Genomic DNA, 24,824 nt, shown 5'->3' with positions numbered 1-24,824 from the left:
ACCAAAATGTATTGTTGTTCATGGGTAAAGAACAAAAGAGTTGATCCAGTTAATTATTAGCATTCTCTAATGTTATTCAATAGGACCTGTGTTCTGAGCTATCCTTCTAGAACCTTACGTATGGTGCAGCTATTTGAGGTTCAAGGAGACATCTGATGAGCAATCAAAATAGCAGCAGACATTGAAGAGGAGGGTAGATGAATTTTGGCGGAGACACAATACATCAGGGAAGTACAGAGTGTATTTATTGAGGGCTTAGAAATGTAGTGGGTTTTAAAGTAACAGAATTAATTTTGTTCTGGTTGCCCTAGTTCATCTAAAAGGACTAATTTTAGTTAATTTAGGATTCCATCTAATTTTCAAAATGCAGTTTAATTCTAATAAGTCATTAGCATAAATATTTGAAGCCCTTCTTTCTTTTGATTAGTATTCTGGGGGGATTAATAATTTTCTACCCTAATAGTAGAAATAAAAAGGATATTTTATCAGCACATTGCACCTGTCACATATCACAAATTGAATAATTCATGCCCACTGCTGTTGCCAAGTAAAACTTAAGCAAAGTTTTAGATTTTGAAGCTAAATTTTTGAATCATAATTATTTAATAAATGTTTGTGAAAAACAGCTGTTCACTTTTAAAAACCCTAAAAGAAGCCATATGACAAGGGCTAATGAAATCAGCACAATTCCAATGTCCTGCTTATAGATAACATATAATGTTATTAATAGAAAAGCCTGCAAAGATACCACAGATGTGCAATTATGAAGACAACATGCTTGACTCACTGTGGTTGCCCTTTAAAAATGCTTCCCACAAATGTGCTCAGAAGAGGCAAAGCAGGGGGTAGCAGTTGGCCTCTGATACAGACATGGCAGTGTCAAAACGGATTATTGCATCAAAACAATTTTACTGATGCTCTGAAAACATTTGATATTCAAAATTAGGAAAGGTTTAAGCCATCAAGATTTTTCCATGAGATATGAGATGTGAAGATAATATGGATTAAGAATAGCTAATATTGGGGCGCCTCGGTGGCTCAGTCGGTTAAGCGTCCGACTTCGGCTCAGGTCACCATCTCGCGGTCCGTGAGTTCAAGTCCCGTGTCGGGCTCTGTGCTGACTGCTCAGAGCCTGGAGCCTGTTTCAGATTCTGTGTCTCCCTCTCTCTCTGACCCTCCCCCGTTCATGCTCTGTCCCTGTCTCAAAAATAAATAAACGTTAAAAAAAAAAAAAAAAAAGAATAACTAATGTTTCTAGGTTTGGATATCTTTCACTTCCCCTTTCCCCTTAAAATAGGCACTTTGTGGTTGTTGTTATGTTAATATCTAGCCTCCACCCTAACCTTGTCCCTCTTCCACCGTAGCCTTAGCCCTACCCAAAAGAGGATGTTTTCTCTTAAGAGTTCGTAACTTCTCCCCAGGCTACAATTTTGGTTGGTATTTTATTTTCTATTTGCGTAGAATCAGAGAATAAAAATTCTTAGGAAAGTTAAAAGGAATTAGCGGGAATAGAATAAACGGGAGTTAATTTCTAAGGAGAACATCTATTTCTAATTTGCAGAAGAATTTTGTTTTGTAGATTTTTAATATGAGTGTTACAGAAGAGATTATCATCAACTTAATCTTCAAAGAATTCATGAAACACCTATTTTATATTGTTGTTTAGTAGAAAGAGATTCCAATGTGTTAATCATGGATGAGAACAGATCCAGACACACCATAGGAAAATCACATAATCTCACAGGGTTTAAGTCCACCCCCTCCACAGAAAATGTCCTGCAATTGGCCTACAATTTTGATTTTTTTTCATTGTTCATTACGTCTCATTCATGCCTGTGAGACTCTTGTTTGCTGTAGTTTGCTATTCAAACAAATGTCAGCTGAGTTTATTTGAAAACTGGAATAAATTGCAGCACTTTAGGTCATTAACTACAATCAGGCATTTTGCAACTGACTACAAACCTACAAATCTTTAAACAGGATTTGGTGTGTTCCCAGACCTCTTAATTCCTATCTTTGAAATATGAAATGGAATAAAGAAACAGAAAAGAGAAACACACTTAGGGGTGTGTGTGTGTGTGTGTGTGTGTGTGTGTATAGAGAATATATGTATATAATATAAAATATAATTTTTAACATAGTCTTTTAAAAAACATTATTTAAATAGTTCTTAAAGCTTTTGACATCATTCTGGAGTTGGCCTAAAGCACTGAATCTTGAAATGTTTAGAAACTTGACACTTGTCACTTGTGAGTTTCTTTTATGGGAAGTATCTTATGCTTCTTCCTATTTTATATTCATAAAATCTATGACCATATCAAATTGTCCATCCATTTATTTTTTTTTCTTAACTACCAAACTGGAATTCCCAGAGACTCCATTTTTCTTTTCTAAAAGACCAAGCCTCCAGTTTGAAGGAAATTATTCTAAAAGAAGGAATATAACTTTTAGATAGATTTGTTTTTAAAATTTCTTTTCAGATAGACAGATCAATGGAACACATAAATCTAAATGTAAAACATAAAGCTATATAAATTTGAGAGAAAAAATATAGGAGAATAGAGAACTGAGAAAGACCAAACCATGTATAGCTACCTGGATTCTGACAAAGGGCAAAAGCTATTAAATGGAAAAAGGATGGTCTCTTCAACAGTGTACTTGAATAATTAGACAGCTATAGGTTAAAAATTAATAATATTTCAATCTAAACCTCAGAGTGTATACAAACTTAATTCAAAATAAATCATAAATCTAAATGTAAAACATAAAGCTATACAAATTTGAGAAAAAAAACAGGAGAAAAACCTGAGGACTTAGGGTGTCTATGATGAATTTCTAGACATGATATTGAAAGTACAATCTATAAAAGAAAATATTCATAAATTGGACTTCACCCAAATTAATACATTTTGTCCTGTGAAAGATCCTGTTAAGAGGATGAAGACAATGGGGCGCCTGGGTGGTGCAGTCGGTTAAGCGTCCGACTTCAGCCAGGTCACGATCTCGGGGTCCATGAGTTCAAGCCCCGCGTCAGGCTCTGGGCTGATGGCTCAGAGCCTGGAGCCTGTTTCCGATTCTGTGTCTCCCTCTCTCTCTGCCCCTCCCCCGTTCGTGCTCTGTCTCTCTCTGTCCCAAAAATAAATAAAAAACGTTGAAAAAAAAAATTTGCAAACCATATATTTGACAAAAATATTATATGTAGAATATGTAAAGAACTCCCAAATTTCAATAGTATGAACACAAATCAATTAGAAAAATGAGCAAAAAATATAGTCTGGAAGTGATGCACATAATTTCTGCTTACAATTCATTATCCAGAGGTAGTCAGTAGTCATATCATCTCACCCAGTAAAAGGGGAGCCAGGTGGTGATATCCTATTCTTTACTAGGTAGAGAGGGAGAATTAGTTGATGAACAGTACTAATAACTATCAAATGATTTATGAAATATTATGTCCCTGTCAAGGCCTGAAAATCATTAAGAACCAATAATATGAAAAATTCCCAGCGGTGTAGACAAAAAAATTCTATAAAATTCCAGCATTGAAGAAATACAGTCAGTGACTTGTGGCTTAAATGTAAATTTTTGCAACCTTCAAATATCTTATAAACTTATGGTAGGTATTAGGTATTCCCTGTCTATAAACTTTTGGTAGGCACAACTATTCTTCCCTATTGGTTTCATTTTCATTTCCTGACAATGTTTTACTCCCTGAACAGTGAGGACAGATCAATAGCTTTCTTTATCTTTCTTAGAACTCTGCACATTAATCATTCTGACTAGCCCTTGTGGTTGGTTATTTTCTGGCTGATCCACTGATTCCCTAACTAGTTACTGCAACACATTTCTCCTCCCCTGGAGCTGGATCATTTGACTACATAAAACAATAATACAATATTTTATAGAGAATTTGAGTGATATTGCACAGAAAGAGGAAGTTAGGGCAAAAATGACTAAGGAGAGAAGAAATAAGGAAAATGAAGAGAAGGGGAGGAAAGGCAATTTAGGCTTTATTTAGGATATATTACAAATGGTGGAATTAAGTTGGTCATCTATTAGGATTAGACAACAAGTCCCTAAAAGAATGAGAGAAATTTAGTGCTTGTGCCATAGCAGTAGAATCTCTGGTTTCTCTTTATTTCTTCCATTTTTTCTCTTTATTCCTTCCACTTATCTTACTTGAAGAAACTTAAATATTACAATTCATTTCACTCCAAAAAGGCAGTGGTCTCCCATTTGTCGCCTTGATATCCAGGTTCCTCTGTTCTCCATCCCTGGAAGGAAGGCCCAGGGATTAGAGACTGAGCTCAGTGCTTATAGGTTCCTGTAGTCCCCAGGAAATGACTGTACTACATTTCATCCAAGCATGCCTAATATTTATTTTTCTTACAGAAGAGGACCCAAGTTATACTAGTCTCCCTAAAAATCGAATGGAAAAATTATCAGGAGATCAAATATTCTATTTTAAGACCTCCTACTACAGAAAAATGAGTATTCTTTCATTTTCTTTTGCATCTTTTTCAATTGCCATTATCCTTCTATGAAGTATACTCTATTAATTTTACAGCAGATTCACAGTGACCACTGAATAAACACAGTAAATATTTTTTCAGAGCTTGATAAACTAACAAAAATAACATTTGAGTTTTTCTTGGCTTTCTATACATCTTTCAGTGACAAAAAGAATGCTTGTTAAGTGGAATTAAAATGAAATAAACCAAATAACTTGGGCTAGGTTTTACTTCCCAAGCCCACAAAATCTAGAAGCAATGTGACTGTTTTTCTGTTTCTGCTTTTTATTCTTTGGATAAAGGATCATTCATCTACAATATGATATTCAATGTGCTGATAATATTTATTTGTGTAGGTGGCTGAAGTTTGAAGAAGATGTGGAAGACGGAGGAGAAAGATGGAGCAAGCCTTATGTGGCCACTCTGTCATTGCACAGCTTGTTTGAGCTGAGAAGTTGTATTCTGAATGGAACTGTGTTACTGGACATGCATGCCAACACTTTAGAAGAAATTGCAGGTATATCTTTTTTTTCCCTTAGTTTGTTTCACTCTTATGGGTATAGCTGAGGTTTGTTATTTTCTTTTCCTTATAACTCTGTGACTCTTGGAAAATCAGTTCTTATGGTCAGCAGAAGATACCTTAAAAATGACTTTCTCCTACCCCCTTATTTTAGATAAAAGAAGTTGAAATTTGGAGAAATATGGTCTAATTTGTTAATGGCAAGTCTAGAACAAAGAACTAATCCTGACTCCCATTTAGTATATACTGTTTCCACTATCATGCTTAATTAAGCTGTCACCATTAGAAATTTGAAGGAAAAAAACCCCACAAAACTAGAAAATGATTTTTTCAATATTCAAATACCTGAAATAATCATATTAAAAATTCAGTAGATACAAAAATTGTTAATTTAGAATAGAACAGAAAGGTATGACCATTTATTTTAAACGTAAAATAAAACTCATTAATTCCAGAGGATGGCAAGCAATGCATTTGAAATTAGTTTGTAATTTAATACTATGACTAGCCCCTGGGATGAGAGATTTGTATTAGAAGCCTGTTATGGCTATAGAACACAGGCAGTTATATGTAGGAAACATCTTACTGTTACTCTAGAAATAGGGACAAAGAACTCCTGTATCTTTTGATAAAAGATATTAAACATGACAAACATGATAAATGTGTTTTCATAAAAGCAAAATAATACAAAAAGTTTTGAAAGAGTATAAATAAAATAGTTAATGGAGATTTTAAAAATAAAAACAAAGCAAGGACTTGGGCAGTTTTTAAAAATTTCTAGTTTGGAAAAAATAAATAAAAGCAGTTCCATGTAGAATTTTTTTGCAAAGTAGAAAGACTTAAGGGAAACTTTAATGTCTGCATTATATTACAGAGGAGGAAAAAACACCCCAAAACTCTGTAAATGTTTTTTGATTCCATAAGTGAGAGAATATTATATTAAAAAATAATGTACATAATTTAATCTTCAGAATAGCCTCATGAAGTGTCATTCCCAATTTTCAGTAAGAAAATAGAAGTTCTGAGATTTTCATGGCACTTGTTCCATCTAAGGGCCCCTGTAAGTTGTGTGTTCCTTATATTATACTACAACCACTGGCTGAAGAAAGAGAATGACTTGAAGTAGATGTTGCCCAGATTTTAATGATTGTTTAATTACTTTAAAAATTATTTATTTGGACATTGATGCAGATAGGCATGCATACATTGTGATATGTGTGAAAAGAAGGATATCCTGGCTTAGGATAAAAAGGTTAGAGAGGGAGGGAGCTAAAACATAAGAGACTCTTAAAAACTGAGAACAAACTGAGGGTTGATGGGAGGGTTGGGGGGGGTGGGTGATGGGTATTGAGAAGGGCACCTGTTGGAATGAGTACTGGGTGTTGTATGGAAACCAATTTGACAATAAATTTCATATTAAAAAAAAAGCAAACAGGAAAGAGAAGCCTTCCTTCTGAGTTTCATACTACACCTATGAAGAGCTTTCCCTTTATTTTTAAAAACTTTTTTAAATGTTCATTTACTTTTGAGAGAGAGAACGGGGGAGGGGCAGAGAGAGTGAAGGAGATGCAGAATTTGAAGGAGGCTCCAGGCTCTGAGCTATCAGCACAGAGCCCTGCTCGGCTCAAACTCACAACCGTGAGATCATGACCTGAGCTGAAGTCAGATGCTTAACCGATGGAGCCACCCAGGCGCCCCAAAGAGCTTTTCCTTTAAATGAATGAACCAAAGGGGCTCCTGGGTGGCTCCGTTGGTTAAGCATCAGACTTCAGCTCAGGTCATGATCTCACAGTTTGTGAGTTTAAACCCCGAGTCAGGTTCTGAGCTGTCAACACTGCTGGAGCCTGTTTCAGATTTTGTGTCTCTATCTCTGCCCCTCCTCCACTCATGCCTGCTCTCTCTCAAAAATAAACAAACATTAAAAAATAAATAAAATACCTAACTAGAAAAAATAAAATAAAAAATAAAATAAAATAAAATAAAATAAAATAAAATAAAATAAAATAAATAACTAAAGCCAAATAGGCTATATGAACTTAAATACAGTATACTTTTCAGAGGAACACAGGATGCAGTAATGGATCACTCTAAATCAAGACTTAAAGAAAAGGGTTAACTTAGGAATTAGCAAATTTCTTGTGAATGCTGGAACAGTAGTTATCCAACTTAATTTCTTAGCTTTACATTATGGGGTCCTGCCGATAGCCCCTAAACATTTTTATGTTTTAATTAGGAACCAAATGGCTGGGTTCTTCATGGTACTTTGCAATTTAGGAAGCTCTTTTAAGTAATTCTATACTATCTTTTTGATACTCAAAACAAAATTGGGCCTCAGTATTATTATTGTTATCCTTTCTTTATAAATAAACTGAGATTCTGAAAGTTAAAGATCTTGCCCAAAATAAGGAGTTTGTTTCTGCTGTTTATGTCAGTGATGACATTACCTTTGAAAAATGGAGTAATCCAAAATACTTTTGGATTGGCTATATCTAATGAGGCTGTCAAATTCCTCAACCTGGCAAAATTAGCCTCAGAAAATACCCTTCATAGTTTTACCAGGTTTTAAATTTCTTAAAGCATATAATTTCTAATGCTTTCTTTAGAAATTTATTTCTACCAGGAAATCTTCTCCCATGAATTTGACTAAACCTCTGTTCATTTCATCACCTTAGTTCCGTTTTATTGTCTAAATTTATGCTTCCTTTCCCTACCACTGCTCCTTTCCCCAAGCTGTGGGAAGGTTGTTAGCTGTGTTAATTCTCGCTCTTGAAAGCAAATTACATTTTCTAAGTCTATCCTTACAAAGGATAGTAGTTCAATGGAAGACTTGATACCCCAAATAGCTTTTATTCTTCTTGTTTAATTAGTCTGTATCTTTCTGTCTCTAAAGTAGCTCATCTTGAATGTCCCATTTACAGTGTAGAGCACTCTGTAAAATACCATCCAGAAGATGTCATTAGTTTAGAGCTAATACCACATTACAAACATATAATTAAAAATACTTGTTGATCACTATTACCTTAGATTCCTTTTCACTCATTAATGAGAGGAGATTCCCTCTTTTTGAGTAATTGTAATTTGACTTCTTTAATCCAAAGGTATTTATTTCTGCCTTCAATAAAATCTTATTAGAACATTTTCTCCCTTTAGCTTATAATGATTTTCTTACTGTTTACTTATTGCTATTTTTACTTTGTGGCAATTGAGCCCTATTGCTAAGCGTAATAAGTATGCTTCATATTTTTAAGACTTCTAACTTTATATTTTCACATTATATTTTATTATCATGGTAAAGTTTATAAGATAGGGAGGAGGATATATGCCCTATTTTATAAACAGATAAACAGAAAATGATGTATCATAGGTAATACTGGCAGACATGGGAATAATTTCTTTTATTAACCTATAATCATAAGTTTGGTTTTATTCTATTTCATGATAATTTGTGACCTTAGTGGTTAATAATAAGACTGGAACTTATCTTCACCTCTTATTTGTCATGTTTTCCTGTATGTTAGGCACTTACTAACATATGAATCACTAGTTTCAATTTTCCAAAAGCTGGATATAATATGTATCTTTAAGGGCTCTAAACTCTTACATTTTGTGAATGTGCAGGCTTTGCAGCATTAATATTTTCTAGACATTTTCTAATAGAGAAATATGACCCAGATATTGTTTTAGAATTATCAAGGATTTTTATATCAATGTTCTGATTTAATAGAGTCTTAGATAATTCTTTCAAGAGATTTTTGTAGACTTAACAGGAGGAAATCCCATTTGTATCTGGCAGGTCTGTCAAGAATGTCTAGTATAATTAAAGTAGGATTTTCTTTTGGACAAAGTTAATTTAAAAATGTCTATTTCCCAATGTTTCAGGAAACTCAGGATAAACTTAAATGTCTTCCTTCAAAATATTATTTAACCTTTTCAAATCCTAAATTCTCCATATGTAATTTCTTACCATGATTTATTCTGACATGGAGATTAATTGTATTTAAAATGCTTCTTAATTACATTCATATAAATTACACGTGATTTTATGGTCTGTGTTAATCTCTTTGAAATTCAGCACCGTAAAGGTTAATAATGGAAGTATTCTGTCTGCATGTGTATGGTTTAACCTAATTCTGTCAATGGGAGTTAAGAAATGAAAACCAAATTAAAGTTAGTACCATGATCAGATTATCAGTCATAGCTCTCAACTCATTAAAAAACTTTTGTTGTTAAAAATAGACTATTGGAGGAAAAATCAATATTTTGCTCCACTGAATGTAACCTGTAGATTTGGGAGTATGGGAATAGCCACATTTTAAAATATGTCTATACTATTACCATCCTTGATCTGGAAAGTAAGTGTTCTTAGGGTAGTTCACATTTTTAGTGTACACACTCCTGTGAATGGGGTCAAGCAAACTGCTGAATTTAGATTCTTTCTATTTCTCACTCCTACCCCTCGCATCTTTTGAAGGTAAAACAATGGGCTTTTAATGTATATGACTATCTTTTAAGAGGCAGAGATTTATATAGAATTGGTAACATCTCATGATCTCTGGAGGTTTTCATTCACTGGTCAAGATGGATTGATCACGATAAAATAATTGCCCAGTTAAAATGAAACTTAATTTTCATTTTCTGAGGCTTTTTCCACAAAGGGTACTAGTGTTCCTAGAGCCTGCTTGGTGCTAGAAGCATGTGCCTTATTTATCCTTTTCGTTCTTGCTTCTTCCGATATCACCAAGATCTTGGCATTGTGCTTTGGCAGGCTAGACTGTATTATTTAGACATCATAGCCTGCTGAGATTGTAGGACTTGATGCTGGGCCCAAAGCCATTATGGCTCATTATCCTTTCCTACTTTTCAAGGTTAACACTAATGTATGTTATAGTGGTGAAGAGAACAATGAAAGTGATTAGTGAATCAGATTCCCATTGGTACTTAAATCTCACCTCAGTATAAGTTATGTTCTTAAGCAAGATGATTAACTTTTCTAGTTCATTAGGATCTATTTGATGCAGTTATACCTCAGAGGAGTTTACTGTGTATTTCTGTGTGGCTAATGAGCAGATGAGCATTTTTTTCTATTTACTTTCTCTTATGTAACTGTTTCAAATAAGCCCTTATTTCTGAAAAACTGTGAAGCTAGTGACTTAAAGGTTTTTGAAGTGCTCAAGCCTGGAAAGACTGTACTTTGGTAAGAACTAAAAATTGTAATTATGTACATGGGGTTTTATGTGATTCATTTGATTTTGATTAGAATATTGAACTGAGGATACACATCACAGCTTACAAATGAAGCTGTGATACAATGGTATCCTTTTGGTGTTTTAATAACCTACTTTACAACTCATTATGAAGTTTATGCTACATATTTTATATTTATATACATTTTTCCATCTTAGCAAGATTTCAGTGTAAAGTCACATATGTTGGCAATTTATCATTTACTTTATTTCAAATTAATTATAACTACTTATCTCCAAAGAAGTGAGATATAGATTTAAATATTCTACACTATCATACATTTTCAGAATTGAAAGGGACTTCAGAGGTAACTATAGTGAATATCATGGCCGATTCCTGCACATACATTCTACCTCTTTACATTGTAAACAGAAAAGTAATAGAGCAAAGTTTGGCAAATTACACTCTATGTGCAAATATGCACCACTGCCTTATTTTGTTAGTCCTGTGGGCTAAGAATGGTATTATATTTCACATGATTGAAAAATAATGAAAAGAAGATTAATATTTTACAACATGAAAATCATATGAGATTTAAATTTCAGTGTCCATTAAAAGGTTTTATTGGCACACAACTATGCTCATTTGTGTACATGTTCTTTATGGCTACTTTCATGCTCTAAAGGCAGGCAGAGTTGAACAGTGGTTACAGAGATTGCATGGTTTACAGAGCCTAAAATTTTTTATCTGGCCCATTACAGAAAAAGTTTGTCTACCTATAGTTTAGAAAACTGACTCCAGAGTGAAGGTTAGTTCTTAATCAGCCTAAGCCAGTCATGGGGACAATATTTCCTTAGCCAGGGATTGTCTCAGCATGGACAGGGCTATGTCAGTAGGACTTAAGAGAATTTGTCTTTTAAGAGAAAGTCACAAAAGTCAAAGAATATGTGGATATCAACAAAGATATAGATTTCTTTTTTGCTGTTGGCAGCTACCTTATGACCATAAAGAAAATCAGCCTTAAGGTTAAACTCACACCTAGAGGAGGGAGAAACTGACAGAGTCAGAAAAACAGAATTAAATCCAGCCTAACATTGATTTTCCATTATGTGAGCCAATGAAATTCATTGTTTTATAGTTTGATTGGAATTTTTGGTTTTTTAAATTGAAGTATAATTGGCACACATATTATACTATTTTCAGGTGTACAGCATAGTAATTTGACATTTATGTGCATTTTGAAATGCTCACCATATGACTCTGGTTACCATCTGTGTCTCTCTGTATTATCTATGTTCCCTGTCCTGTATATTACATCTCCATGACTTATTTTATAACTGGAAGTTTATATCTCTTGATCCCCTTCACCATTTTTGCTCTCCCTCAACCTGCCTTTCCTAGGGAACCATAAGTCTGTTCTCTGTATCTGTGAGTCTGGTTTTGTTTTGTGTGTTCACTTATTTTATCTTTTACATTATACACATAAGTGAAAACTTACAGTATTTGTCTTTCTCTGTCTGACTTATTTCACTTAACATAATACCCTCCAGGTCCATCTGTATTGTCACAAATGGCAAGAGTTTATTCGTGTGTGTGTGTGTGTGTGTGTGTGTGTGTGTATAAATACAATATCTTCTTTATTCATTCATCTGTCAATGAATACTTAGGTTGCTTCTATAGCTTGGCTATTGTAAATTATGCTGCAATAAACATAAGGCTGCATATATATTTTTGAGTCAGTATTTTCATTTTCTTTAGATAAATACCCAGAAGAGGAATTGCTGGATCAAATGGTAGTTGTATTTTTTTTTAATGTTTCTTTATTTATTTTGAGAGAGAGAGAGAGAGAGAGAGAGAGCATACAGAAGCAAGGGAAGGGCAGAGAGAGAGGGAGACAGAGAATCCCTCTGCCAGTGCAGAGCCTGACATGGGGCTCCAACTCCCAACTGTGAGATCATGACCTGAGCCAAAATCAGGAGTTGGACACTAACCGAATGAGCCACCCAGGTACCCCAATAGTTCTATTTTTAAATTTTTGAGGAGCATCCATACTGTTTTACTAGTGGCTGCACCAATTTGCATTTCTACCAACAGTGCATGAGGGTTCCCTTTTCTCCACATCCTCACCAACACTTGTTATTACTTGTCTTTTTGATACTAGTCATTCTGACAGATGTGAGGTCTCAGTGTGGTTCTGTTTTGCATTTCCTGATGATTAGTGATGAGCATCTTTTCGTGTGCCTGTTGGCCATTTGTATATCTTTAGATTCAGATCTTTTGTCCGGTTTTTGCTTTTGGCTATTCAGTTGTAGGAGTTCTTTATATATTTTGGATATTAGCCCCTTATCAGATATTTGGTTTGCAAATATTTTCTCTCACTCAGTAGATTGCCTTTTTGTTTTGTTGAGTTTCCTTTGCTGTGCAAAAACTTTTTCTTTGATGTGGTCCCATTTGTTAATTTTTGCTTTTGTTGCCCTTATCTGAGGAGACATATCAGGAAAATGCTACTATGTATGATGTCAAAGAAATTACTGTCTAAGTTTTCTTCTAGAAGTTTTAAGGTTTCTGATCTTGCCATCAAGTCTTTATTGTAAGTGAATTTTTGTGTATGCTGTAAGATAGTCTAGTTTCATTCTGTATGTAGTTTTCCCAACACCATTTATTTGAGGAGATTGTTTTTCCCCATTGTATGTTCTTGCCTCATTTGTTGTAGATTAATTGACCATATATGCATGGGTTTATTTCCGGGCTCTATTCGGTTTCATTGATCTATGTGTCTGTTTTTGTGCCAGTACCATACTGTTTTGACTACTATAGTTTTGAAGTGCTGTTTGAAGTCAGGGATGATGATACCTTCAGCTTTATTCTTCATTCTCAAGATTGTGTTGGCTATTTGGGGTCTTTTGTGGGTCCAAACAAATTTTAAGCTACTTGTCTGTGAAAAATGCCATTTTATTTTGATAGGGATTATTACATTGAATGTATAGATTGTTTTGGATAGAATAGATATTTTAACAATATTAATTCCTTCAATCCATGAGTGTGGTATATCCTCCCATTTATCTGTGTCTTCTTCAATTTTTTTCATCAATGTTGTATAGTTTTCAGAGTATAGGTCTTTTACTTTCTTGGTTAAATTTATTCCTAGGTATTTTATTCTTTTGGATGCAATTGTGAATGGGATTTTTTCACTTAATTTCTCTTTCTGATAGTACATTATTAATTTATAGAAATGCAACAGATTTCTATATATTAATTTTGTATGCTAGAACATTATTGAATTCATTTGTTATAATAGTTTTTTGGTGGCATCTTCAGGGTTTTCAGCAAGTAGTGACAGTTTTACTTTTTCCTTACTAATTGGAAAATGTCTTTTATTTCATTTTATTGCCTAATTGCTATGGCTGGAACTTCCAATACTATGTTGACAAAGAGTGGTGAGAATGAACCTCCTTGTCCTGTTCCTGATCTTTGAGGAAAAGCTTTCAGCTTTTCGCCATTGAGTATGATGTTTGCTGAGTTTGTCATATATGGTCTCTATTATGTTGAGGTACATTTACTTTACACCTACTTTGTTGAGAGTTTTTATCACAAATGGGTGTTTTATTTTGTCAAATACTTTTTCTGCATCTATTGAGATGATCATATGATTTTTATCTTTCATTTTGTTAATGTATATCACCTTGATTGATTTCAACAATTCTTGCATTCCTGGAATAAATTCCAGTTGATCTTGGTGTATAATTCTTTTAACATATTTTTGAAATTGGTTTGCTAATATCTTGTGGAGGATTTTTGCATCTATGTTCATCAGGGATACCAGCTTGTAATTTTCTTTTTCTTTCTTTTTTTCTCTTTTTTTTTTTTTGTGGTGTTTTTGTCTGGTTGGTATAAGCATAATGATGGCATCATAAAATGAGTTTGGAAGTGTTCCCTTCTTTCAATTTTTTGGAATAGTTTGAGAAGTATAGGTATTAAATATTCTTTGAGTGTTTAGTAGGATTCATCAGTGAAGTCACTTGATCCTGAACTTTTGTTCACTAGAAGTTTTCTTTTTAATACTGATTCACTGTCCTTACTAGTAATCAGTATATTTAGATTATCTATTTCCTCATGATTCAGTCTTGAAAGGTTGTGGGTTTCTAGGAATTTATCCAATTCTTCTAGATTGTTGAATTTGTTGGTGTAGATTCATAGTAGTTGCTTATGATCTTTGTGTTTCTGTGGGATCAGTTGTAACTTCTCTTTTATTTCTGATTTTATTTGCATTTTCCTTTTTTTAAAAAAAATTGATGTGTTTGGTTAAGGATTTGTCATTTTTGTTTATCTTTTCAAAGAACCAGCTTTTAATTTAATTTATCTTTTCTATTGTCTTTTTAGTCTCTATTTCATTTATCTTTGCTCTGATTTTTATTATTTCCTTCCTTCTACTAACTTGGGCTTCATTTGATCTTCTTTTCTAGTGCCTTTAGATGTAAAGTTACTTATTCGAGATTTTTCTTGTGTCTTGAAGTAGACTTGTATCCCTGTGAACTTGTCTCATAACTGCCTTTGTTGCATTCCATAGATCTTTTAGATGTTTTCTTTTATTTCAAGTTTTTATTTAAATTCTAGTTAGTTAACATATATGGTAACATTAGCTTATTTGGTGTGTGTGCATGTGTGCGCACGTGTGTGTGCATGTGTGTGTGTGTATTTAGATCACTCCTGATTGTGGGTTGCCCCTCTGGTGTTTGGTGAGAGCATGTCTCTGCATCTCCTACCAGTCTTGATGTGGTGCTTTTATCCTTTGTTGTGGAACAGGTGTTCGGCTAGTTCTCAGGTTTTTTCACAGACTATTTTTCCACATGTAGCTGTATATTTGTTTTGTCCATGGGAAGAGGTGAGTTCGGGTCTTCCTATACCATCATCTTGAATCTCTTCCTTTGAGTTTTCTATTAATGATAAACCCAACTCTGCCTTCACTTCATATACCATTTTAAAATCATTATGAATGTATTAAAACTACCCAAAATCCAAACCTGGGACCCATAACCTACTTAAAGGAAATCTTACACTGGAAAATATTTACTGAGGGTTTCAATATTCTAATCAGTCCATTAGGTGCCTTATATATTTGGGCCTACAGCATATGAGATAGATATTATCTCCATGTTACAAATAAGAACGCTGAGGTTATCCAACTTTATAAGATCACATAGCTAGAATGTGCTACAGTGACCCAAATCTGTTTCCTTAGTCCATTTCCCTTTTACACTGAAGTAAACATTGTTTGTAGGGGAGAATTATGCTAATATTGAATTTTTTGTTGTACTCAGTAGGATTGTGGAAGGCAATTCATTGTGATATGCTTGCTTTACTCCTTGTATAAGGAGTTAGTGCCTCAAAAAATTAAATAGTTAATATTTGATAATCTGGGAGCAGATTAATTATACCGAAGTTGTTGTTAAATTATGAATTTAGTTTTTAGAGCAGTTTTAGGTTCACAGAAAAATTGAGGGGAAGATACAGAGATTTCCCATAAACCCCTGAACTCACACATGCATAGCCTCCCTCACTATCAATATCCCTCACTAGAATGTTACGTTTGTTACAACTGATCAACCTACATGGACATGTCATTATCACATAAAGTCCATGCTTAACACTGGAATTCACTCTGAATGTTATACATTCTGAATGGATTTGGACAAAAGTATAATGACATGTATCCAGTATTATGATATCATACAGAATATTTTCACTGCCCTAAAAATCCTCCTGTTTCATGTATTTATCCCTTCCAAATCCCCTAGTTTTGAAAAAGGAGATACTTGTTCTTTTGTTGTTATTATGTGATTAATTAGTGTTCTTTAGTATTTTTTATTACCTAAAACTCCTCCTGCAAAAAATGAAAAAGTTATGAAATTGCTGATATCTGTTTTTGACTTACAAAATGGCGGTTTTATATGAGTCACTCTGATGCTAAGGTAAAACCTTGAAGTTTCTATTTATTCCTACTCCTACCCGCTCTCACACAATTTTGTGTGTATCATTACGGTATCCTTTCTCTGTATGTGTGTATGTTCCATAAATAGAATCATACAATATCAGTTCGTTTGCGACTTTGGTTGTTTCTTTAAAAACAGAATTGACTATGTTTTTTTTTTAATTAAAACATTTAAAAATTATTATTGAAGTGTAAAAAATTATTATTGAAGTATAATTGGCATATAATGTTATATTAGCTTCAGGTATACAACTTGATTCTGCAGTTCTATACATTACTCAATGCTCACCCCGATAAATGGCTCACCATCTGTGCCTATACAATATTACACTAGTACTGGCTATATTCCCTATGCTGTACTTTTCATCTCCATGACTTATTTTTTGTTTTAATTTTTTTAATGTTTATTTTTGAGAGAGAGAGACAGAGAGATAGAGAGAGCATGAGCAGGGGAGGGGCAGAGAGAGAGGGAGATACAGAATCCAAAACAGGCTCCAGGCTCTGAGCTGTCAGCACAGAGCCTGATGTGAGGCTCAAACTCACAAACCATGAAATCATAACCTGAGCTGAAGTCAGATGTTTAACCAGCTGAGCCACACAGGGACCTCCTCCATGAGTTATTTATTTTATAAGTGGAATTTTGTACCTCTTAATTTCCTTTATCTATTTCATTCCTCCTCCTACCTCCCTCCCTTCTGGCAACCACCAGTTTGTTCTCTATATTTAAGGGTCTGTTTTTCTGTTTGTTTGTTCATTTCTTTTGTTTTTTAGATTTCACGTGTAAGTGAAATCATATGGTATTTGTCTTTGTCTGACTTATCTCACTTAGCATAGTATCCTCTAGGTCCATCCATGTTATCACAAATGTTAAGATCCCATTCTTTTTTATTGCTAACATTCCGTTGTATATATGTATGTATATGCCACATCTTTATCCACTCATCTGTTAATGGACACTAGTGCTGCAATAGACATGGGGGAGCATTTATCTTTTTTTTTTTAATGTTTATTTACTTTTTGAGAGAGAGAAAGACAGAGTGTGAGCAGGTGAGGGGCAGAGAGGGAATCCAAAGCAGACTCCAGGCTCTGAGCTGTCAGCACAGAGCCTGAGGCAGGGCTTCAACTCACAAACCACAGGATCATGACCTGAGCCAAAGTCTGTTGCTTAACTGACTGGGCCACCCAGGTGACCCCGGGGGCATTTATCTTCTTAAATTAATGTGTACATTTTCTTTGGGTGAATACCCAGTAGTGGACTTACTGGATCATATGGTAATTGCATTTTTAATTTTTTGAGGAACTCCATGTAGTTTTCCACAGTGGCTGCACCAACTTCCATTCCCTCCAGCGGTGCACAAGGGTTCCCTTTTCTCCCCCTTCTCTCCAACACTTGTAACTTCCTGTCATTTTTGATACTAGCAATTCTTACTGGTGTAAGGTGATAATTTTTTTTAGTTTTGAGTTACATCTCCCGATGATTAGTGATGTTGAGCATCTTTTCACGTGCCTGTTGGCTACCTTTAGTCTTCTTTTAAAAAAATGTCTATTCAGGTGCTCTGCCCATTTTTTAATCAGGTTGTTTATTTTTTTGGTGTTGAGTTGTGTGAGATTGTAACATATTTTGGATATTAGCGCCTTCTCAGATATATGATTTGCATATATTTTCTACCATTCAGGAGCGTCTCTTTTTATTTTGTTGATTTCCTTTGCTGCGCAGAAGCTTTTTCATTTGATATAGTCCCATTTGTTTATTTTTGCATTTGTTGCCATTGCTTCTGGAGTCAGATCCAGTCAGGAGCTGCTTTGGAGGGGTGCTTGCAGAGGCAGGTGTGTTGAGTGGGGGTGGGTGTGCAGGAGAATGCTCAGGTGGGGCACACAGTGCTAACAAGGTAGATGGAGAGTGTAGAGCTGGCTCCCACAAATGTCCTGCTCTCTAGATGGGGGGTGGGGGGAGTGAAAGAGAAATGGCACCTGCCAGAACTTTCGCTCCCAGTGAAATCTCCTGTAGATCCCTGCGCCTCCGGTATGTCGATAAATCTCCTTCACGTACACACCAGACAGTTTTCAAACTGCTGCTTCTGTGCTGTGTTTTCAGCGGAATTATTTAGTAAACTGGCCCTTTAAGAGTAGGGACTACAGTTTCCTATTGCCTTAAGGCTCCCCTGGAGTTAAGCCTGTTAATTATGAAGCTCCTGGAATTAAGCCCTGCTGGTTTTCAGAGGCAGAGATTTTAAGGGAACTTTTCTTACCAGAGTGGGTCCTCATTGCCAGGACTGCCTGGGGGGTGGGGGGGTCTGATCCTCTTGCATTTCCATGTTTGTGATGTCCAGTCCTATCTGTGATTAGTGCTGCTAGGGGTTTGGTTTCCAATCACATCTCTGCCTTTCTTACCCTTTTGTATATGGCCTTCTCTCTATGACTAGCTGTGGAAGGCCTGTTCTGCCTGCCTTCAGGCCATTTTCAGTTCTGTAAATGTAGCTCTGATCCTCCTACTCCACCATCTACTCTCCTTCCTACAATGAGGTTCACTGAAGTGATCTTGGTATATGACCAAAAAACTTAAAATTCTGTTACTCATCTACTTATTTTATAGGTGTTTCTGACGCTACTATGATAAATATCAGTCTGCTTAATTATAGCCTCCGAAATCTCACCTTTATTCTTTGTTTTATGTTTATAGAAGACCTTTTAAACATAACCACATTTTCAAGGAAGGTGTGCCAGGGTTGACTTAATATCCATGTGAAAGAGTTGTTTACTCTCCAAATGCAATGACTAGATAGCTGCCTAAGCCTCCCTGCCTCAGATTTTTACAGATGGACTTTTGTTTACCTGAAAAGGAAATATGGAAGTCATTTTCTGCTAGAAAAAGGGAGAAAAAACCATATTAAAATATAAGTATAAAGCCACCTTACAATTTTATAATTTTTTTATGTTTATTTATTTTTGAGACAGAGACAGAGCATGAACAGGGGAGGGACAGAGAGGGAGACACAGAATCCGAAGCAGGCTCCAGGCTCTGAGCTGTCAGCACAGAGCCCGGCGTGGGGCTTGAACTCACGAGCCATGAGATCATGACATGAGCCGAGATCGGATGCTTAACCGACTGAGCCACCCAGGTGCCCCTACAATTTTAAACATAGTAATTATATTGACACTACCACTGCTACTGTTTCCTCCCATCAGTGTGAATAATGAAGAATATAAAGCGCTTTGTTCTCAATACAACTATGTCCATTTAAAAAATAACACTCCATTAAATTGTTACATATTTAAATTGAATGGTTTATATTAACATTTTTTCCCAAGTCTTTTTGTGCAACATTTCAACAAAAAGAGGCAAGTTTCTGTTTGTAAGACCGTATCTAGAGATTCTTAAAGGAGTTCATTCTATTTTAAGATGAATAATATTATCTAGGGTGTGCATATTTGGACTCAGTGATTTGCTGCTTGCATACTATGCAGTGCTAATCTTTTCTTGCCTTTCCTCTTCAGACATGGTCCTTGACCAACAAGTAAGCTCAGGTCAGCTCAATGAAGACATACGTCACAGGGTCCATGAGGCACTGATGAAACAGCATCACCACCAGAATCAGAAAAAACTCACCAACAGAATTCCCATTGTTCGTTCCTTTGCTGATATTGGCAAGAAACAATCAGAACCCAATTCCATGGATAAAAATGGTAAATGTTTCTTTATTGTACTCTTTATGTTTATTATAGGTATCTGAAATTTCAAAGTGTCTCTAAATTCTTTAAAACGTATTTTATTTGAAAACATAGTTTTCAATTATTGTAGAATTATTTCTTTTATATATGTATAGAGATATATATACATATATATCTCTATACACACACACATATATATAGTCTGATTATCAAGCATCAAACTATAGAAATTTTAACAAAGAATTTAAGTTTCCTGAAATGCTCATGAAAGAACACAAAAGAACTTTTGTCTAATGAGAAGTTACGTACTCAAATGCAGTGAATGTTAAACCAAGCATCAGTTGTATCCCAATCAAAGTCTTAGTCCTTGTTCCACAACTTGAGAACGTAATGTAATGCTTTAAGTTATGGTTGTTTTGGTTAAAATGAATAAATATCACCAGTTATTGTTTGTGGAAAAAAGATATTGATTTCGTGTTGTTCATAGTCGGCAAATTCCATGAGAGATTATGATTGAAAAGACCAGCTGGTGGCTCTGCATATATGAAGCCTGATTTCCAGCTCGTAGGCTCATTGCTGTTTGCTGTGCTATGTCCACACTGTCCATGGAGCCACATGTACTTACTATCCACTCACACCACAGAGATGACACCAACCACTGTTTTTTTTAGCAATCATGCCTTACTCCTAGTAGTTTATGCTTGAAACTGTTTTCTCCTTGTGTGGTTTGTTCTCTTCTTGCATCTATTTGAAACCTTCATCATTTGCACTAAGGAAGTTGCTTAGGAATCTCTTGTTGCATCCATCCTGGACATTAGTCTTGTGAAGGAAAATAAAGTTATCATGAGGATGATACGAATTTGTTAAATTTTCATCACCTATAAAAGTTTCCAGCTTTAAAAGATAAAAAATTAATGAAAAGTAATTTCAAATGCTTTACTAGACAGACTGGTTGCGACAAATGCACTAAAGCACGTATATTACTGCATGGACTATTTTATGTCATTTCACTTCTACTTTCAAAAGCGTTAGTGATGCCTTAAATACAAATGCATGAGAATGAGTTCTCTCCACATTTTGCTTTAAATAGGATTTTTAAACCGATTTTCCTACTACTGAATCAAACATATACTTATAAAAAATGCTGTAATAAATCACTGAAGATGGTTAGATGTACTGTTGTTTCAGAGCATAGAACCAGTTCTTAATGGCAAAATGATTTTTGAAATACTTATTTGATTTTTAAAAGACGCTTCAATAACAATGTAGGTCATTGTCATTATAGAGCAGTCTGTAGTTGTGCATATACAGGTATCCCCTGCTTTCTAAAAGTTCCCATTATGCCACTTGACTTTTATGAAAGACTTACATTAGTGCCTGTTTTCACTAACCAAAAGAAATCCGAAGAGGATTTTGTTTTTACGAAAAAAGCTATTACTGTACTAATGTAGGTCTTAAAAGTGAAGTGGCATAAGGCAAACTTTCACAAAGTGGGGGATGCTCTTCATGCATTTTAGCTTATAAAAGGTTTCATAGGAACACTTTACTTTTGCATAGCGATGGAAACCTGTAAAAAGTTCAGTAAAGCTCTTTATGACATATACCAGCTTGTATTTGTAGATTTCACTGGGCATTTTGAGAATTTATAACTTACTTTGAATCATAGCACATATTTAAAATATATTCATGGGGCGCCTGGGTGGCGCAGTCGGTTAAGCGTCCAACTTCAGCCAGGTCACGATCTCGCGGTCCGTGAGTTCGAGCCCCGCGTCAGGCTCTGGGCTGATGGCTCGGAGCCTGGAGCCTGTTTCCGATTCTGTGTCTCCCTCTCTCTCTGCCCCTCCCCCGTTCATGCTCTGTCTCTCTCTGTCCCAAAAATAAATAAAAAACGTTGAAAAAAAAATTAAAAAAAAAAAATAAATAAAATATATTCATATTCTAAGTCATAATTTGCTTTAAAATATGTTATACATAAAAATGATGAAATGAAGCTTTTATATTCTGAGGCAATCTAAATGTAGTACTTTTATTATGCTTATAATACTAGTACTTATTTCGGTGTGATGATATAAAAAAAAAGAGATTCAGATATTTACTAATTTTCACATTGGGCTTATATCTACATGATTCTAAAGATCTTATTAAAATATTTCTGTGAACTAATTCTCTACCAATATAAGCACATTTTAAAAATTCTGCCTTCATTTCATTACTTTTAATAGAAATCATACCATAAAACATATGTCTATAAGAAGGACGTGTGTTTATTTAAAAATTCAAGGCTTGTGGGCTGTGAACTAGCCATAATTTATATTTGAAATTTTCCTGGGGATAATGTTTACTATAAAATAATTTTATTGCATTTGTTCTTGGAGGGAAGAAGGTAATGAATTTACTGGATGATTAATTTATTGTAATATCATGTAGACTAGACACACTACTTGTTACTGCTTTAAACTATAATTCTCTATAATTCTATAATCTATCTATCTATAGACATATCTGTATATATCTATAGATCTATCTACCTAGATAGATAGATTTGGAAGGATGGGATATGATATAGATAGATAGATCTATAGATATATATATAGATATATAGAATTCTGTAATAGTTCTATAATGATAGAATTATAGCCTTGAATCACAAGTCCACGTATAGACACAAAGGAATACAAAGTTTTCTGAAAGCCTACTTTTTGCCTTACTGAGGCAAATGCTTAGGTTTTCTGAAAACTAAAATATGAGTAGTTCTGAAGTGATTCTGTCACTGTCTGTATAATCAGCCTTTATCTAAAACACATAGAGATCTCTCTGAGGCACACATTAAGGTAATAAAAACTTAGAAACATTTCTTTTTTTTTTTTTGAAACATTTCTAATAAGATTCATATACCCAATTAAGTATTGTTGTAAAGTATGCTGTCAGAAATGGTTTTCTAAGCCTGGGCTTATAACACCTCCTTGTGACTCTGTTTTGCTTCTTCATACACTTTGCATAATTATGTGTGTTGAGAATTCTGAAAATATGTATAGACTTCACCAATTTAGAAATAAATCTCCTATCCAGAAGTGAAAAAAAGTGTGAAAGACCTTTATTACTAAGGTTCTCAATCTACTTAGGAACTCTAAAAACTGACAAATTCTGGATAAACAAATCGAAATTCATAGCAATAAATATAGATTTGACATTATTTCAACATATGCAAAAGGGATTTATTTTTTTGTGCAGTAGTACAGAGAGATGCAAAACGATTTCAAGAAATCCAAAAGGGTGAAAATAATATTCTTATTATTAAGAAAAAAATCTCTTCAGCAGGGAATTGCTTGTAAAAAGATTGACTTTTTTCTTTTTAAGATTATAGAATAGGAAGTAAATGGAAAGCGGGTTTTATAGAAACTTGAAAACAAACGTTTTCCTTCGCCATCATAGGGATAGAAATAAGCCCCCTCTTTTTAATATACTTTCACTTTTGAGGCAAAACAGTTGAAATTCCCTCAAAAATGAGCTGATATTTATGTAAAGAAGTCTAAACGAGTCATATTAGATAAGGTTTCTGCTGCCTTAATTGACTTTTCCTTGAGCATATTACCTTGGTAGTAATCCCAAGGGTTAATTAAATTCAGTATTTCAGTCTGAGTTTCATGTGTGGATCTTCCCCATGTCATAGATTTAATTTGCAAGATAGTGATTTCCCAGCTCCTCTCTTCCCCAAGTCTGCACTATTTTGTTCATAACTTTTTTTTTAGTGATTTGTGATAATTTGTCAGTCTCACCTCTAAATATGTTAGCTTTACTTTTTTGTGTAATTTTTTTCTTGGTGTTTTGCACATTCTCTTAAGGGCCAAGATACAGGATGCTATGGATCCACCATGCATTTTAATGCCACCATGCTGTGTTTAACTTTCACTTTTCATTAAGCATCAAAACTGTGAGAATTAAATGTCTGATTCTGATGTTTCAATAAAAAGTGACAGTTACATTTGGCAAAACAACAGCAAAAAATAATAGAAAAATAATATCTTCTTTAACATTAAAACCCTGAAAAAGATATGGGTAGAAAGTACTCAGAGTAAATATATCAAGAATACTCAAAGAATTCCTTGAAACCAGAAGGACTTTCTAAAAATAAAAATAAGACTTTTGTATTAAATGATCTGCAAAGTAAAAATATCAGGATATATATTTATCATTTAGGTCATGCATTTGGTTACCTTTTGAGACATTTGGATTACAAATTTAATATCAAGTATTATTACCCTACTGATAACATTTACATTTTTAAAAATAATTTGAGACTCTTAGTTTGCTCAGGTGTAGTCTTTTCTCATTCCACTGTGTTCTACTAATAATCTAACTCTATTTCTTTTCCTTAATATATCTTTTCTCCCCCCCCCCCCATTATGAATACTTTCCAGTTGTATCTTTTATTTAGGATCTCAAAAGGAGTTACAGAGCAGAGGGTCTCTGACTTACTTTCAAAACCATAAATGACTAGAGAACATTTAGATTTGGAAGGATGGGATATGAGTTGATTCTTTAGGCCTGCATAGATTCCAGCTCTTAAAATAATGTACACATGTGTATTGTGAATGATTTTTATTTATGGCTTTTGGAAACCAGTTTTATTGCCTTATAATCTCTTCTTTTTCCAAATGCTGTACTTTTTATTTTCATACATATAATGCTATTATGTGTTTAGATATTTATATGCTTTCATGTTTTTTAAATACTGTGGTCTCATAAGTAAGATACCAAAAATTTTAAAATTATATCTCATAATGTTCTATCTTTGAAGAAAAAAAAAACTAGACCTATAATTCTTACACTTGATCTTAGCCAAAAGACCAAGAAGCGATAGACTTATAATTCTTAGAATTACTTGAGAGAAAACATGTTGAAGATTTATGTAGGTGACAGAAGTAAACATTGTATAATAAAGATATTTTCC

General features: G+C 34.3%; 1 protein-coding gene across 8 annotated transcripts in view; it reads left to right on the top strand.

The window, feature by feature from the left end:
- Positions 1-24,824, top strand: part of SLC4A10 (solute carrier family 4 member 10) — a 317,997-nt gene that overhangs the window by 178,290 nt on the left and 114,883 nt on the right. For all 8 annotated transcript variants that reach the window (XM_060621101.1, XM_060621094.2, XM_060621093.2 and 5 more), the window contains 2 exons: positions 4,868-5,028; positions 19,700-19,888. In XM_060621101.1, the coding sequence (XP_060477084.1) occupies positions 4,998-5,028; positions 19,700-19,888 (220 nt within the window). In that variant the 5' untranslated portion in view covers positions 4,868-4,997. The remainder of the gene's footprint in view (positions 1-4,867; positions 5,029-19,699; positions 19,889-24,824) is intronic.

Source organism: Panthera onca, chromosome C1 (assembly GCF_046562875.1).
Source record: "Panthera onca isolate mPanOnc1 chromosome C1, mPanOnc1 haplotype 2, whole genome shotgun sequence".
Lineage (NCBI taxonomy): Eukaryota > Metazoa > Chordata > Mammalia > Carnivora > Felidae > Panthera > Panthera onca.
This window is presented reverse-complemented; position numbering and strand designations above follow the sequence as displayed.